The sequence below is a fragment of the Geotrypetes seraphini genome, chromosome 3 (assembly GCF_902459505.1).
Source record: "Geotrypetes seraphini chromosome 3, aGeoSer1.1, whole genome shotgun sequence".
In the NCBI taxonomy this organism is placed as follows: domain Eukaryota; kingdom Metazoa; phylum Chordata; class Amphibia; order Gymnophiona; family Dermophiidae; genus Geotrypetes; species Geotrypetes seraphini.
The window spans coordinates 210,736,979-210,750,366 of NC_047086.1; the positions used below are offsets into that span (position 1 = coordinate 210,736,979).

General features: G+C 44.8%; 1 protein-coding gene across 2 annotated transcripts in view; it reads right to left on the minus strand.

The window, feature by feature from the left end:
* The window catches only part of KIF5A (kinesin family member 5A), a 228,937-nt gene that overhangs the window by 91,327 nt on the left and 124,222 nt on the right, over window positions 1–13,388 (minus strand). For both annotated transcript variants that reach the window (XM_033938995.1, XM_033938996.1), the window contains exons 9-11: window positions 7,653–7,757; window positions 2,642–2,790; window positions 1,892–2,040 (exon numbers count right to left, since the gene is read on the minus strand). In XM_033938995.1, coding sequence (XP_033794886.1) covers window positions 1,892–2,040; window positions 2,642–2,790; window positions 7,653–7,757 — 403 coding nt within the window. The remainder of the gene's footprint in view (window positions 1–1,891; window positions 2,041–2,641; window positions 2,791–7,652; window positions 7,758–13,388) is intronic.

Sequence of the window (13,388 nt, forward strand, 5' to 3'; positions counted from 1 at the left end):
CACTTTGAGGAGATAGTTCAGTGTGGCAGAAAGACAGTGGGTCTTGCTTGACCAGTGCAAGAGCAGAATTAAAGGAGGTCAGCATAAATTTAAAGTGTAGGAAGTCAGCATGTGTGTGAGATTTGAGACAAAGGCGCTCACAGTAGGTACAGGAACGTAAGTAGCAGATACTAGGAGTGAGCCAAGATTGAGGTTTGGTACGCCTGACAGAACAGGGAACAGAGGGAGCAAGGGTGTCTAGAGCACAGGAGATAATAGAGTTATACGATGAGACTGCCTCATGGACAGACCTGGATAGCATATTGGAGGCAAGGAGAGGTGAAATAGTGGTTGAGAACATGAAAGGATTGAGGGCTTGAAGATTTCGAAACCTGTTGGTGATGATTGCGCATGGCTGAGGGAGAGGGGGAGTAATTGTGAAGGTTAGCAGATGATGATCAGAGATGGGGAGCAGTGAGGTAGAGAAGTTAGAGAGATAGAGAGCAGTTGGAGACAAAGACAAGATGAAGGCAGTGAACATCCTGGTGAGTGGGGGCAGTGGAGCACAGATGGAGGTCGAATGAGGAGGTTAAGGCAAGAGAGGCAGAGGGATTGTCAGTGTGAAAGTTAAAATCCCGAAGAATGAGGGAGGGAAAAAAATGACTCAAGGAAACTGGAAAGCCAGGAGTCAAATTTGGTGAGAAAGGAGGAAGGGGACTTGTTGAGGAGACGATAAATGATCGCTATCTGGAGAGATAGAAGAGTGAATAGGCGGACAAAGTGGGCTTTAAATGAGGAAAAGCTGTGAGTTTGAGGTGGGAGAAAACTTTGGAATCCGCAAGGAGAGAGAAGAAGCCCAACACCTCCGCCTCGACCATTAGAGCAAGCAGGTGGAGGGACTTGGAGATAAAGAGGTCATGAATGTAGGGCAGTTTGTTGTAGTCAGAGTGAGCATTCCACAGGGCACATAAGAGGAATCGGTATAAGGTTAGGGTGGTTACACACATGGGGAAGCAGATGGTGTGAAGGGCCAGGGTTGGGATTGCCATCCCTAGCGGTGAGCAGAAGAAGGAGTAGGAGAGTGCACCGATGCAAAGGGGAATATTGATGGAAATGACAGACGGGTGGTGCTCAAAGAAAAAGGAGATGGATGAATGGAAGGGAGAGAATGCTTGAGCGCGATGAATAAGGTAGATGACAAGATGGCTGGTGAGGGATGACAAGATAGCTGGTGAGGGGATAAGAAAAGGAGAAGAATATTGAGGACTTGTGAGGTGGAGAGGAGAGAGGAAAGTTAGGACAACCTTTCAGCTATTCTAACTTTATTCACATACTTAGCAAACTGAATTTTGCCACTAACTGGCTAAGTTGTGGCTCCATCCTCAGACCACCTCTAACCCAGCCAATTAAGGAGCAGCCTCATTCGGAGGCACTACCTGGTTAAATGCTACTGAATATCAGTGTCTGGCCAGCTCAGCCAGGTTTAACAGGGCAGAGCCTCTCCTGTCCAGTTACATCATATTGACCACTTAATTACCATTTCCAGATCTGAGATCAGGATTAGTTACATATTGTAGGGCCCTTCCCAAGAGGACTTATAAGCCAAGTTATACTTAAGGCACTGGAGGGTAAAGTGATCTGCTCAAGGAACATCCCCAGAAGAAGTAGATTTAACTTTAGGATTTCTTGGGTTTTACCTCACTGCTTTAATCACTAGGCCACTTCTCTATTCTGACAAATGTATTAATACTTTAGAGTTGTCATTTTATTTATTTTTAAAGTAAATGGTATTGGGACAAGTGATTCCAAGATGAAAACTATGCTGGATTCAGCACCCTGTTGTGGCAGCATGTTCTTCTCTGGTGACAGGCAGAGAGTGGGGTTGGAAGTGTCGGGAACAGTTGGTCCTTACCATTACGCCAACGGCTGAGCTCCATCTCCAGCTTCTGGATGGTCTCCTTCAGGGTCTTATTCTTCTCCTTCTCCTTCTCATACTTCTTCTTCCACTGCTCAGCTGTCAGCTCCAGATTAACAGAGGCAGTGTTCTTGATGGTCTTGGCCCTGAGGACCATGAGAAAGGGTATATGTTAAACCAGAGACCTGCGGTTTGCAAGGTCAAACAAATTATTGATGTAAATAGAGATCCTCAACATCCTCTCATGAGGTGGGAAGGGGTGAAGAGGGAACTATGAGGCAGGGGATTAGGGAGAAGGAGCAGGACACCAGTGAGGCAAGAGACTAGAGATCCCTGAAAAAAAAAATCATAGCATAAACAACAAACTTTGCAATAGAAAGTTTTATGTGGTGAAAAATCTACTGTTGCTTTACCCATTTCTATTGCATTTGAAAAGTGCTCAATTCAAAATTATTAGGAAGAAAAAATATAGTAGATCAATTCGCTATTGACAAATTAAAATATTTTCAAAGGATTTTTTGGGAATTTCCCCTCCTGACAAATTTTTACAGATTAGTCACATAATGAGACAAGTTTAGTTCTGTGCACATCCATGAAGAGTGAAGGGGTAGCCATATAGATCGATCCATCAGCAGCTGCGACCAGCTAAGGATAGGAGTAAGGAGAAATAATGCAGAGCTAGAGAGATGGGCTACAGCAGGTCCAGATAAAGATTCCTGACTTCCTCAGTGGTCTTCATGTATATACCTTTGCCCAAACATCAGCGTGGATTTGGTTTCTGCATCATTGTAACTGGAGGGGGAGCAGCAGATGAACATGGTGGTCCTGCAGTTCCCACCCAAGGAGTCCTGTAAGATTCGGGTCATCTTGCTGTCCCGGTAGGGGACATAGCTTTTCTAAAATGTACAAGGGAAACATCGTCAGTGAAGGTAGATCACGGAGAATCTTTTCTCTCCCCCCCTCCCACCACCACCACTTAACAAACAGGATATGAGATACCCAGTGCAAGACATGTGAGTTTCCATTATGAAAGACTAGGTCTTTCCCATGGCTGACACTATATCCTCAGTGTCGGCCATGAGGATCCCAGTGAAAATCTAAGGCTGGGCCTTAAAGTACTGCCATTAAAATATATTTTTATCTGGATTTATCACTTCATAAAGATCACTGAAATGAGGTTAAACAATGAAGTGTCAAGCAAAGCAGTCACATTTACTCAATGGTCTTATCTGTTGTTGCCTGTAAGCCTCGTCTAGACCAGGGGTAGGCAATTCTGGTCCTCGAGAGCCACAGGCAGGTCAGGTTTTCAGGAGATCCACAATAAATATGCATGAGATAGATTTGCATCTCAATGAGGCAGTGCATGCAAATCCATCCATGGGACCGGACAATCTACACCCCAGGGTGCTCAGTGAGCTGCATGATGTCCTGGCAGAACCGCTATCAGGACTCTTCAATCTCTCCCTAAGTTTGGGGAGAGTCCCCATAAACTGAAAAACAGCTAACGTCATTCCACTGCACAAAAATGGGTTGCAGGGCAGAGGCTGCAAACTACAGACCGGTGAGTCTCACATCAATAGTATGCAAACTCATGGAAAAACTAATCAAACGTAAATTAGACGTAATCTTGGATGAGGAGAATCTAAGGGATCCCAGTCAACACGGATTCACCAAGGGTAGGTCCTTCCAATCCAATCTCATCAGCTTCTTTAACTGGGTAACAAAACAGTTAGACTTGGGAGAATCCGTGGAAGTCGTATACCTAGACTTCAGCAAAGCTTTCGATAGTGTCCCACATCGCAGACTGTTGAGCAAGATGAAATCAATGGGGCTGGGAGAAACACTAACTACATGGGTCAATGACTGGCTGAGTGGCAGACTTCAGAGGGTGGTAGTTAACGGTACGCTCTCTAAAACATCGGAGGTGACCAGTGGAGTACCGCAGGGCTCAGTCTTGGGCCCGCTCCTTTTCAACATATTCATAGGGGACCTAACTCAGGGGCTTCAAGGTAAGGTAACATTATTCGCTGACGACGCCAAACTATGCAATATAGTGAGAGATGACAATTCACCCGATAGTATGACACAGGACCTACATTTGTTGGAGCTTTGGTCCTCGACCTGGCAGCTGGGCTTCAACGCTAAGAAATGCAAGATCATGCACCTCGGCAGCAGAAATCCGTGCAGAACTTACACCTTGAATGGTGAGACCTTAGCTAGAACTTCAACAGAACGAGACTTGGGAGTGATCATCAGCGCAGACATGAAAACTGCTGATCATATGGAGAAGGCTTCATCTAAGGCAAGACAGTTGTTAGGTTGCATCTGCAGGAGTTTCGTCAGCCGGAAGCCTGAAGTCATAATGCCATTATACAGAACCATGGTGAGGCCTCATTTGGAATACTGTGTGCAATTCTGGAGGCCACACTACTGAAAAGATGTGCTGAGAGTAGAGTTGGTGCAACGGATGGCTACCAGGATGGTCTCGGGGCTCAAGGATCTATCGTACGAGGAAAGGCTGAAAAATTTGCAGCTGTACTCACTCGAGGAACGTAGGGAGAGAGGAGACATGATCGAGACGTTTAAGTATATTACCGGCCGTATCGAGATGGAAGAAGAGATTCTCTTTCTCAAAGGACCCTCATAGAAACATAGAAAGATGACGGCAGAAAAGGGCTATAGCCCATCAAGTCTGCCCACTCTACTGTCCCACCCCATTAAGTCAGAGTGCTACTCGACCTACGTAGAGATCCCACGTGGATGTCCCATTTATTCTTAAAGTCGAGCACGCTAGTGGCCTTGATCACCTGCACCGGTGGTTTGTTCCAGTGATCCATCACCCTTTCTGTAAAGAAGTACTTCCTGGTGTCACCACAAATCTCCCTCCTCTGAGTTTGAGCGGGTGCCCTCTTGTGACTGAAGGTCCCTTAGGAAAGAATATGTTGTTTTCCACCTCGACACGACCTGTGACGTACTTAAATGTCTCAATCATGTCACCCCTCTCCCTGCGCTCCTCCAGAGAGTAGAGCTGCAACTTACCCAGTCTTTCCTCGTATGAGAGACTCTTGAGTCCGGAGACCATCCTAGTGGCCATTCGCTGGACTGACTCAGCTCGAAGTATATCTTTACGGTAATGTGGCCTCCAGAACTGCACACAGTACTCCAGATGAGGTCTCACCATGGTTCTGTACAGTGGCATTATGACTTCAGGTTTACGGCTGACGAAGCTTCTATTGATACATCCCATCATCCGCCTTGCCTTGGATGAGGCTTTCTCTACTTGTTTGGCAGCCTTCATATCTGCACTGATGATTACTCCCAAGTCCCGTTCTTCTGAGGTCGTAGCTAGTGTTTCTCCAATCAAGGTGTATGTTCTGCATGGATTTCTGCTGCCGAGATGCATCACCTTACACTTCTTTGCGTTGAAGCCCAGCTGCCATGTTGAGGACCAGTTTTCCAACTTGATCAGATCCTGCGCCATACCATCCGTGAGATCTCTTTCACCTACTATATTACACAGTTTGGCGTCGTCGGCAAACAGCGCTACTTTTCCCTGAAGCCCTCGGGTCAAGTCCCTTATGAATATGTTAAAAAGGGATGGTCCCAGGACTGAGCCCTGCGGCACTCCGCTAGTCACCTCCGATGTCTTAGAGAGGGTGCCATTGACCACCACCCTCTGAAGTCTTCCACTCAGCCAATCATTGACCCATGCCGTTAGTTTCTCACCTAACCCCATCGATTTCATCTTGTTTAATAGTCTACGGTGTGGGACACTGTCAAACGCTTTACTGAAATCCAAGTACACTATGTCCAGAGACTCTCCCAAGTCTAGCTTTCCTGTCACCCAGTCAAAGAAGCTGATAAGGTTGGATTGGCATGACCTGCCCCTAGTGAATCCATGTTGACAGGGATCCCTCAGATTCCCCTCATCCAATACCGTGTCTAATTTCCCTTTAAGTAGAGTTTCCATGAGTTTACACACTATTGATGTGAGACTTACTGGTCTGTAATTCGCAGCCTCCGCTCTGCAACCCTTTTTGAGCAGAGGAACAACATTGGCAGTTTTCCAGTCCAGGGGGACTCTTCCCGTACTTAGGGAGAGATTGAAGATCATGGCTTAAACATCGCATAGCTCTCTGAGCACTCTTGGGTGCAGATTGTCCGGTCCCATGGCTTTGTTCACTTTGAGTCTTGACAGTTCTTTGTAAACATCAGCTGGTGTGAACTCAAACTTCTGAAATGGGTCATCCATGCTTTGCTTTGCATCCAGCCGAGGCCCGTGCCCTGGTGCCTCGCAGGTAAAGACTGAACAGAAGTAATCATTCAGTAGTTTGGCTTTATCGAAGTCAGTTTCCACATAATTCCCGTCTGGCGTTCTAAGGCGTACTATCCCGTTTGTGTTCTTTTTCCTGTCGCTAATGTATCTGAAGAAGGATTTGTCCCCTTTCTTGATGTTCTTCGCTAGAGTTTCTTCCATACGAAGTTTGGCCTCCCTGACTGCTGTTTTGACCGCTGCAGATTTTGTCCTGTATTCAATTTTTGCTTCTTTTTCCTCCATGCGTTTGTATGATAGAAATGCTCTTTTCTTCTCCTTGACGAGGTATGATACCTCATCTGTGAACCATTTGGGCTTCCTTTTTCTTTGTTGTTTGGTTACCGATTTTATGTAGCGGATAGTTGCCTCATGAAGGGTCGATTTCAAGGTTGACCACATAGCTTCCACATTATCAGTTACTTCTTGAACCTGCAGCGTCTGGTAGACGAAATCTCCCATGCGTGCGAAGTCAGTGCCCCTGAAATTGAGTACCCTTGTTTTTGTTTGTGATCTAGGGAAGCCTTTCTTAAGGTTAAACCATACCATGTTATGGTCACTGGTGGCTAACGTCTCTCCCACCGAGACGTCCGAGACGCTTTCCTCATTGGTAAGTACCAGGTCCAGGATGCCCTGGGCCCTAGTGGGCTCTAGTACCATTTGTTTGAGCCGTACTCCCTTCATGGACATTAATATCCTCCTGCTGTCACAAGTTGTCGCTGATAGTGTGTTCCAGTCTACATCAGGCATGTTGAAGTCTCCTAATAGAACAGCCTCCCCCCGTAAGGTGATATTCTCAATGTCTTCAATTAATTCTGCGTCCTTTTCCTCCGATTGTCTCGGAGGTCTGTATACCACACCAAGGTACAGGCACAAGAGGGCATCCGCTCAAACTCAGGGGCGGGAAATTTCATGGCGACACCAGGAAATATTTCTTCACCGAGAGAGTGGCTGATCCTTGGAACGAGCTCCTGGTGCAGGTGATCGAGGCAAACAGCGTGCAAGAATTTAAGAGCAAATGGGATGCCCATGTGGGATCCCTTAGAGGGTTAAGCCAAGGGAACCTGTCACCAGGAGTGGGATCCCTAGAATAGTAGACTTGGGGGTGGGTCAGTAGAGTGGGCAGACCTGATGGGCTATGGCCCTTATCTGCCGTCATCTTCTATGTTTCTATTCATTGTGGATATCCTTAAAACCTGACCTGCCTGTGGCTCTCGAGGACCGTAAGCTCCAAGAGACAGGAGCTGTCTGTAAAGTACTGTGTACATCGGCAGGTGTTATACAAATGATGGTCATAATAATTAAAAATGGAAATTTATTGGAAAACATTTGTGAAGAGAACCCTGACGGTTAGGAAGGTGCGGCATCAGCTTTTCTGAATGCATCATAGAGAAGCAGGCGAAAATTTGTAACCACAGGATTCCCCTTCTTTCTCCCCCATCTTACTGTTCCTTCTGCTAGCGCAGAGATAACATTTCCCAAGGCAGAGAGCGACTTGTTTATATTCTTTGCTTCATCCAAGACAGCACCTTCTGCTCCAGTCTTGCTGACCTATAAAGCAAAAAATATTGAAGGGGTGACAGAACTTAATCATCAGATTAGTACTGTTGAGTAACTAAAGAACAATGCTTGAATATGAAAAAGTCACTTCATAAAAAGTCACTTCATGAAAGACAATCATGAAATTTTAAACATTATACTTGTCAATACATATATCGAATGAAACTCTGCTCAGAGACATGAAGGCATAATATTCCGCCTCACCACCCAATCAAATGAATTGCTCCAGGTTTGAGTTTAACTGTTGTTTTGCTAGCTACTACAGCTATGCCTAGCCTTTGATGGAAACTGGAAAGTATTGAAAAAATCTTTTACTTAACTTAAAGAGGTAGCTGGTTCTGACGTGCCACGTTTCGGACCTGCGTCAGGGAACCGACAAACAGAAGCAGTTAAACTGGAGGTGAAAGCTCTCTAGTTCTTTGCCAGCATGAGCAACTCCAACCTTCTGCTCATGCCGGCCTCGGCTCTTTCTATTACATCACATGACCCATACTAAGAGGAAGGGGAATGTGAGAGCGGCTCAGTTACTGCTGCTCACATCGTCGCCGGCCCAGCAGGCAATCCAGCGTTTCTTACAGCTGCTGAGTCCAGCTGACACCCGGATGTCCCCGCGGCGGTTAAGCTCCGCGTCGGACTTGAGTGAGGGAGCACTCAAGTCCCTGGACTTGCAGACATCACTGCCGCTTCTCTCTGCGCCACCGTGTCCAGCAGGAGCGCAGAGTGTTGAGCTTGGCCCCGAGGGAGAGGATCAGGAGACCCCGGAGCAGGCATTGGGAAGAGCTAATGTCCCAGCTGGAATGCTGGGCAGAAAGACCGCTGAAGGAGAGGAAGGATCAGCAACTACCCCAGCAGTGACACTGGAGATACTCCTGGAGGCTATCAAGAAGGTGGATGTGAAGGTAGAGAAGACTGACATGGAGGTATTGGTTCAGAAAATGGATACTTTTTCAGATAATTTGCTTAAAGTTAAACAAGAATGCATGGACAAAATACAATCTGAGTCAGCCTCCTTGAAAAACTCAATTACTACTATAATTAAAGAACAAAACTTTGCTGCTCGTAAAATAGAAATGATAGAGAATTATAATAGAAGATTGAATCTGAGAGTCTTAAACTACCCGAGGATACCAGCAATATCACTGATTGAGATTTTTTAAAAATTTCTTATAGAGTGTTTGAATTTTCCGCAAGACCAGATACCGCCTATAAATAAAGCATACTTTTTACCTGTTTCAAAAAGAAATTCTGATAATAATGAAATACCTAGGGGTGAGAATTTGGTCTCTGACAAAGACTTGCAAAATCTTACAGCAGTTTTAGAGGGACCGTCTATAGAAGTTAAAGAAAGAGTAACTCTAATTGTTAACTTTATCTTTGAACAAGACCTTAATTCAGTGATGAGGTTATTCTTTAAAAAGTCTGGAACACTTTTTTATGGTCAGCGTTTATGGTTATATCATGATGTAACTAGAGTAACTCAGGAAAGGCGAAAATTGTTTTTGGGAATGAGAGAAGAAACAAGGAGGCTAGGTGCTACATTCTTGTTAGCCTATCCATGCAAATGTGTTATTAAGTATATGAGACTAAAATATGTGTTCTTCATACCAGAACATCTACGATCCTTTTTAGATCTTAAGGGTTTATCTAGTGGTGGGAGTGTAGCTCAAGAATAAAGCCGAGTTGCAACGCTTAAGTCTTTTCTTTGTATTTTATTGTAATGTTACTCCCTGTAATCTTTTTATTTCTTTTCTCTTTTCAATTGAGGTCTAAGGAAGAGTCAATTCAATAATAATTTTTACTTTTAAATGTTAAATTGTTCTATGATGTTAATTCTGTTGGCATATGACTCTGTATTTCTATAACAAGTAGTTTATACTTGTGAATTATACTAAAATTAATAAAAAAAAAAAAAAGAGTCAGAGGCTGAGGCAGATTGGACTGAAAGGGACCCCAGGAGTTCATCCAGAATCGCAGAGATGGAACTGGAAGGAAACCTGAGAGATCAATATGCACAGGGGATATATGAGAGAGACATTTAAATACCTCCATGAAATAAATACGCAGGAAGCTCTGGAATAAGAGGGCATAGGATGAAGGTGAAAGGGGATACATTTAGGGGTAATCTAAGGAAACACTTATTCATGGAAAGGGTAGTAAATTCATGGAACAGCCTCTTGGTGGAACTGGTAGAGACAAAAACTGAATTCAAGAAAGCTTGGGACAAATATATAGGATCTCTAAGGAAGAGAAGGACTAGTAGATGACTTGGATGGGCAGACTGGATACGGCCATATGGTCTTTATCTATTTTCATTTTTCTATGTTTATTTTATTTCTTCCATTTGTGTGCCGCACATACATATATAAGCTCTAGATCAGTGGTTCCCAACCCTGTCCTGGAGGACCAGCAGGCCAGTCAGGTTGCATGAGAGAGATTTGCATATAATGGAAGTGACAGGCAAGCAAATCTGCTCCATGCATATTCATTAGGGCTATCCTGAAAACCCGATTGGTCTTGTGGTCCTCCAGGACAGGGTTGGGATCCATTGCTCAGTCTAGATGACATTACAGAGGAAGGGGTTAGAAGAGGGTAGGGAAGACTATGGAAGGCAGGAAGGAGTGGAGAGAGAAAATGTAGAATATTTCATATAAATTCCTAACTTTACAGATAGGAGCACCATCTATGTAAATGAATTAAAGGAATATGTAAAAAGGAATAGAAGGGAGGAACCGTTAAATAATAGAATTCAGGGAAATTCATTTAATAAAATAAAAACAATAGGGGTAAAAACAATGGAATAAAATTTAAAATAATTCATAAACTGGGAAGAAAAAAATCAAATAAGTCTGGCAGAAGTCCAATTTCCTGAAGCAGCTCTGTTGCCTCAGCATATGTCCAGATGGGACAGGTATCAGCTTGGGCTTTCCAGCTGCTGCAGCCCCGACTCATCACTTCTTATATTTACTCAGCTTAGTTCATCCTCTGATTCCTGATCTCTGTCAGTCCCCCACCCTATGTGTCTAATTTATTGTTATAAACCCATAATTGTACCAAATTCACCAGGTTCGGGGGGTAACCTGTTCCAGGGCTCTCCTGCTTTAACTGTTAGAATGCTCTTCCTGACGTCTATCACCTCAGTTTCACTTACTAAAAAGAGATGTAGGAGTAGATCATCAAAATATCCATATTTCAACCAATCCTGCAGGTGTTTTTCCAATGAGGTTCACTATGGTAATCAAAGACTAGGACAAGCAGATTTTTTTTTGGTGGGGGGGGGGATAATACCCTTGGAGAAAATATGGCAGGGCCCTGGCCCTGATAGCTCACCTTGTTCTACTGCCTATGACATACGAACATACATTTTCTTTCATTTTTACACATAAAAATGCAGAAAACTAAGGGGCATGTTTACTAAAATGCAATAAAGTTTTGCACTTACTGCATGTTAAATGCAAAAATTAACAAGTAGTTAAGTGCAAAGGTTGTGTACTAACTGTCGAGGGCATTCTCAGCATGTTCCCATACAGTTCTACTAAAGTCCCTGAGACAGGGAGCTCTCCTTGCTAATCAAGTGGTTAGTACAGTGAGCTGAAGCCAGGATTGAGAGCCCACTGACATACCTTGTGATCTTTACCCTTCATTGCCTCAGGTACAAACCAGGGGTATAGATATGGGGTGGGGGAGGCCTCAGAGGACCTGGAGCCCCCTACTTTGGGTTCAAACCCACTCCAAAATTGTGGCATCAGAAGTATGGCTGGAGGGAATGTCCTACCACCACCAACCAAAGAGATTTACTGCACAAGCTCCCACCTGCACTGCCTGAGCAGCGGAAAATCATCAGGGTGCTCCAGCTACTGGCATCAGCATTTCTGTGCATGCTCTGTTTATATTGAACTGAGCGTGCTTACAAATACCACCACCAATGGCTGGAGCACCCTGTTCACTTCCTCGCTGCTCAGGCATCAAGGGCAGAGGCTCTGGCACAGAATCACTTTGGTTGGTGGAGCCTGGGCATCCACATCAGCTAAGGTATGATGTGGAATCATCATCGGGGAGTGTTTGCAGGATGGGGGAAGAACTGAGAGGAAATGCACGGTGCCCCGAGTTCCCCCAAACCCCTCTGTCCCCAAAATGGAGTTCTGGCTATGCCCCTGAATTGAGGGAGTCTATAGGACACTACCGCTCTCCCTGTTGGATACTTTCTCCCAATGTCAGAGCCACTTTAACACAGAGAGCTTCTCCTTAGGGGGAAGTGACACAGGAAGGAGGAGTTAGGAAAGCATAGGGTTATCAAACATCCGGATTTACCCAGACATGTCCTCTTTTTAGAGGACATGTCTGGATGGCTTTTAAAAACCTGGCACTTTGTCCGGGTTTTGAAAAGCTTCCACCTTGGGACCGCGTTGGAAGGGCATCTGCACATGCGTGGATGCAACGCGGCTCCAAGCATGAGAACAGGTTGAGAATGGTGGGATTCAGGGATGAGGTTGGGATGGAACAGGTTATGACTTGGGTGGAACTGGGCAGGCTTGGGGGGTGGGGCTATGGATCCAGATTTTGGTAACCCTAGGAAAGCAGCTACCAGGAAATAGAAGAAGGAGAACCAGTGCTGGGTTAAGAAGGCCCAGGGGAGAAGAAGGAAGAGGTAATTCCCGTATGCGCCTTGACTACAACCACTAGACCAGGGGTGCCAACACTTTCTTGGCTTGCGAGCTACTTTTAAAATGACCAAGTCAAAATGATCTACGAACAATAAAATTTAAAAAAACACAAAGCACACAGTACACAGAAAAAATGTTAATTATCATTTATATTTGGGGGGGGGGGTTTCAAAGAGGTCAAAGCAGATTACTTTATGCAATGTCACCTCAGTAACAACTATACAAAAATAGACAAATATACCCCCTCCCTTTTTACTAAACCACGATAGCGATTTTTAGTGTAGGGAGCTGCGCTGAATGCCCTGCGCTGCTCTCGTTGCTCATAGGCTCCATACGCTAAAAACCACTATTGCAGTTTAGTAAAAGGAGGCCATAGTGCAAAATATAGACTGCAGATATAAATTTGTACACATTTTGATCACTAAATTTAAAATAAAATCATTTTTCCTACCTTTGTTGTCTGGTGATTTCATGAGTCTCTGGTTGTACTTCCTTCTGACTGTAAATCCAATATTTCTTTCTTTTGGCCTCCTGCATGCTTCTTCTCCTCCAGACCTTATTCCATTCCCCAACCAACATCTCTCTCTGTCCCTCCATGAGTCCAACTTTCTTCCTCTCTCCCTGCCCCCTCCCCTTTCTTTCTCTCTACCTGCCCCCTCTCCTTTCTTGCTTTTTATTTTAACAAGTTTTATTGAATTTTCACAATGGCAAATTCACAAGATAGCCAAATCCCCACCCCAAAACATAAACAGTCATACTGGTACTCTTCAATATAAGGCAATACTATCCAACCCAAAATTTCCCCTCTCCCTCTTTTTCTTTCTCCCAGCCCCCCTTTCTTTCTGTCTATCTTTCTCTCTCCCTGCCTCCCCTCAAGCCACCGCCACCGATTTCTCCCTGCTTCCCTGATGCCAGGCCAGGCATGTACAAGCATGGGGCCCACAGCCCCCCCCCCGATGTA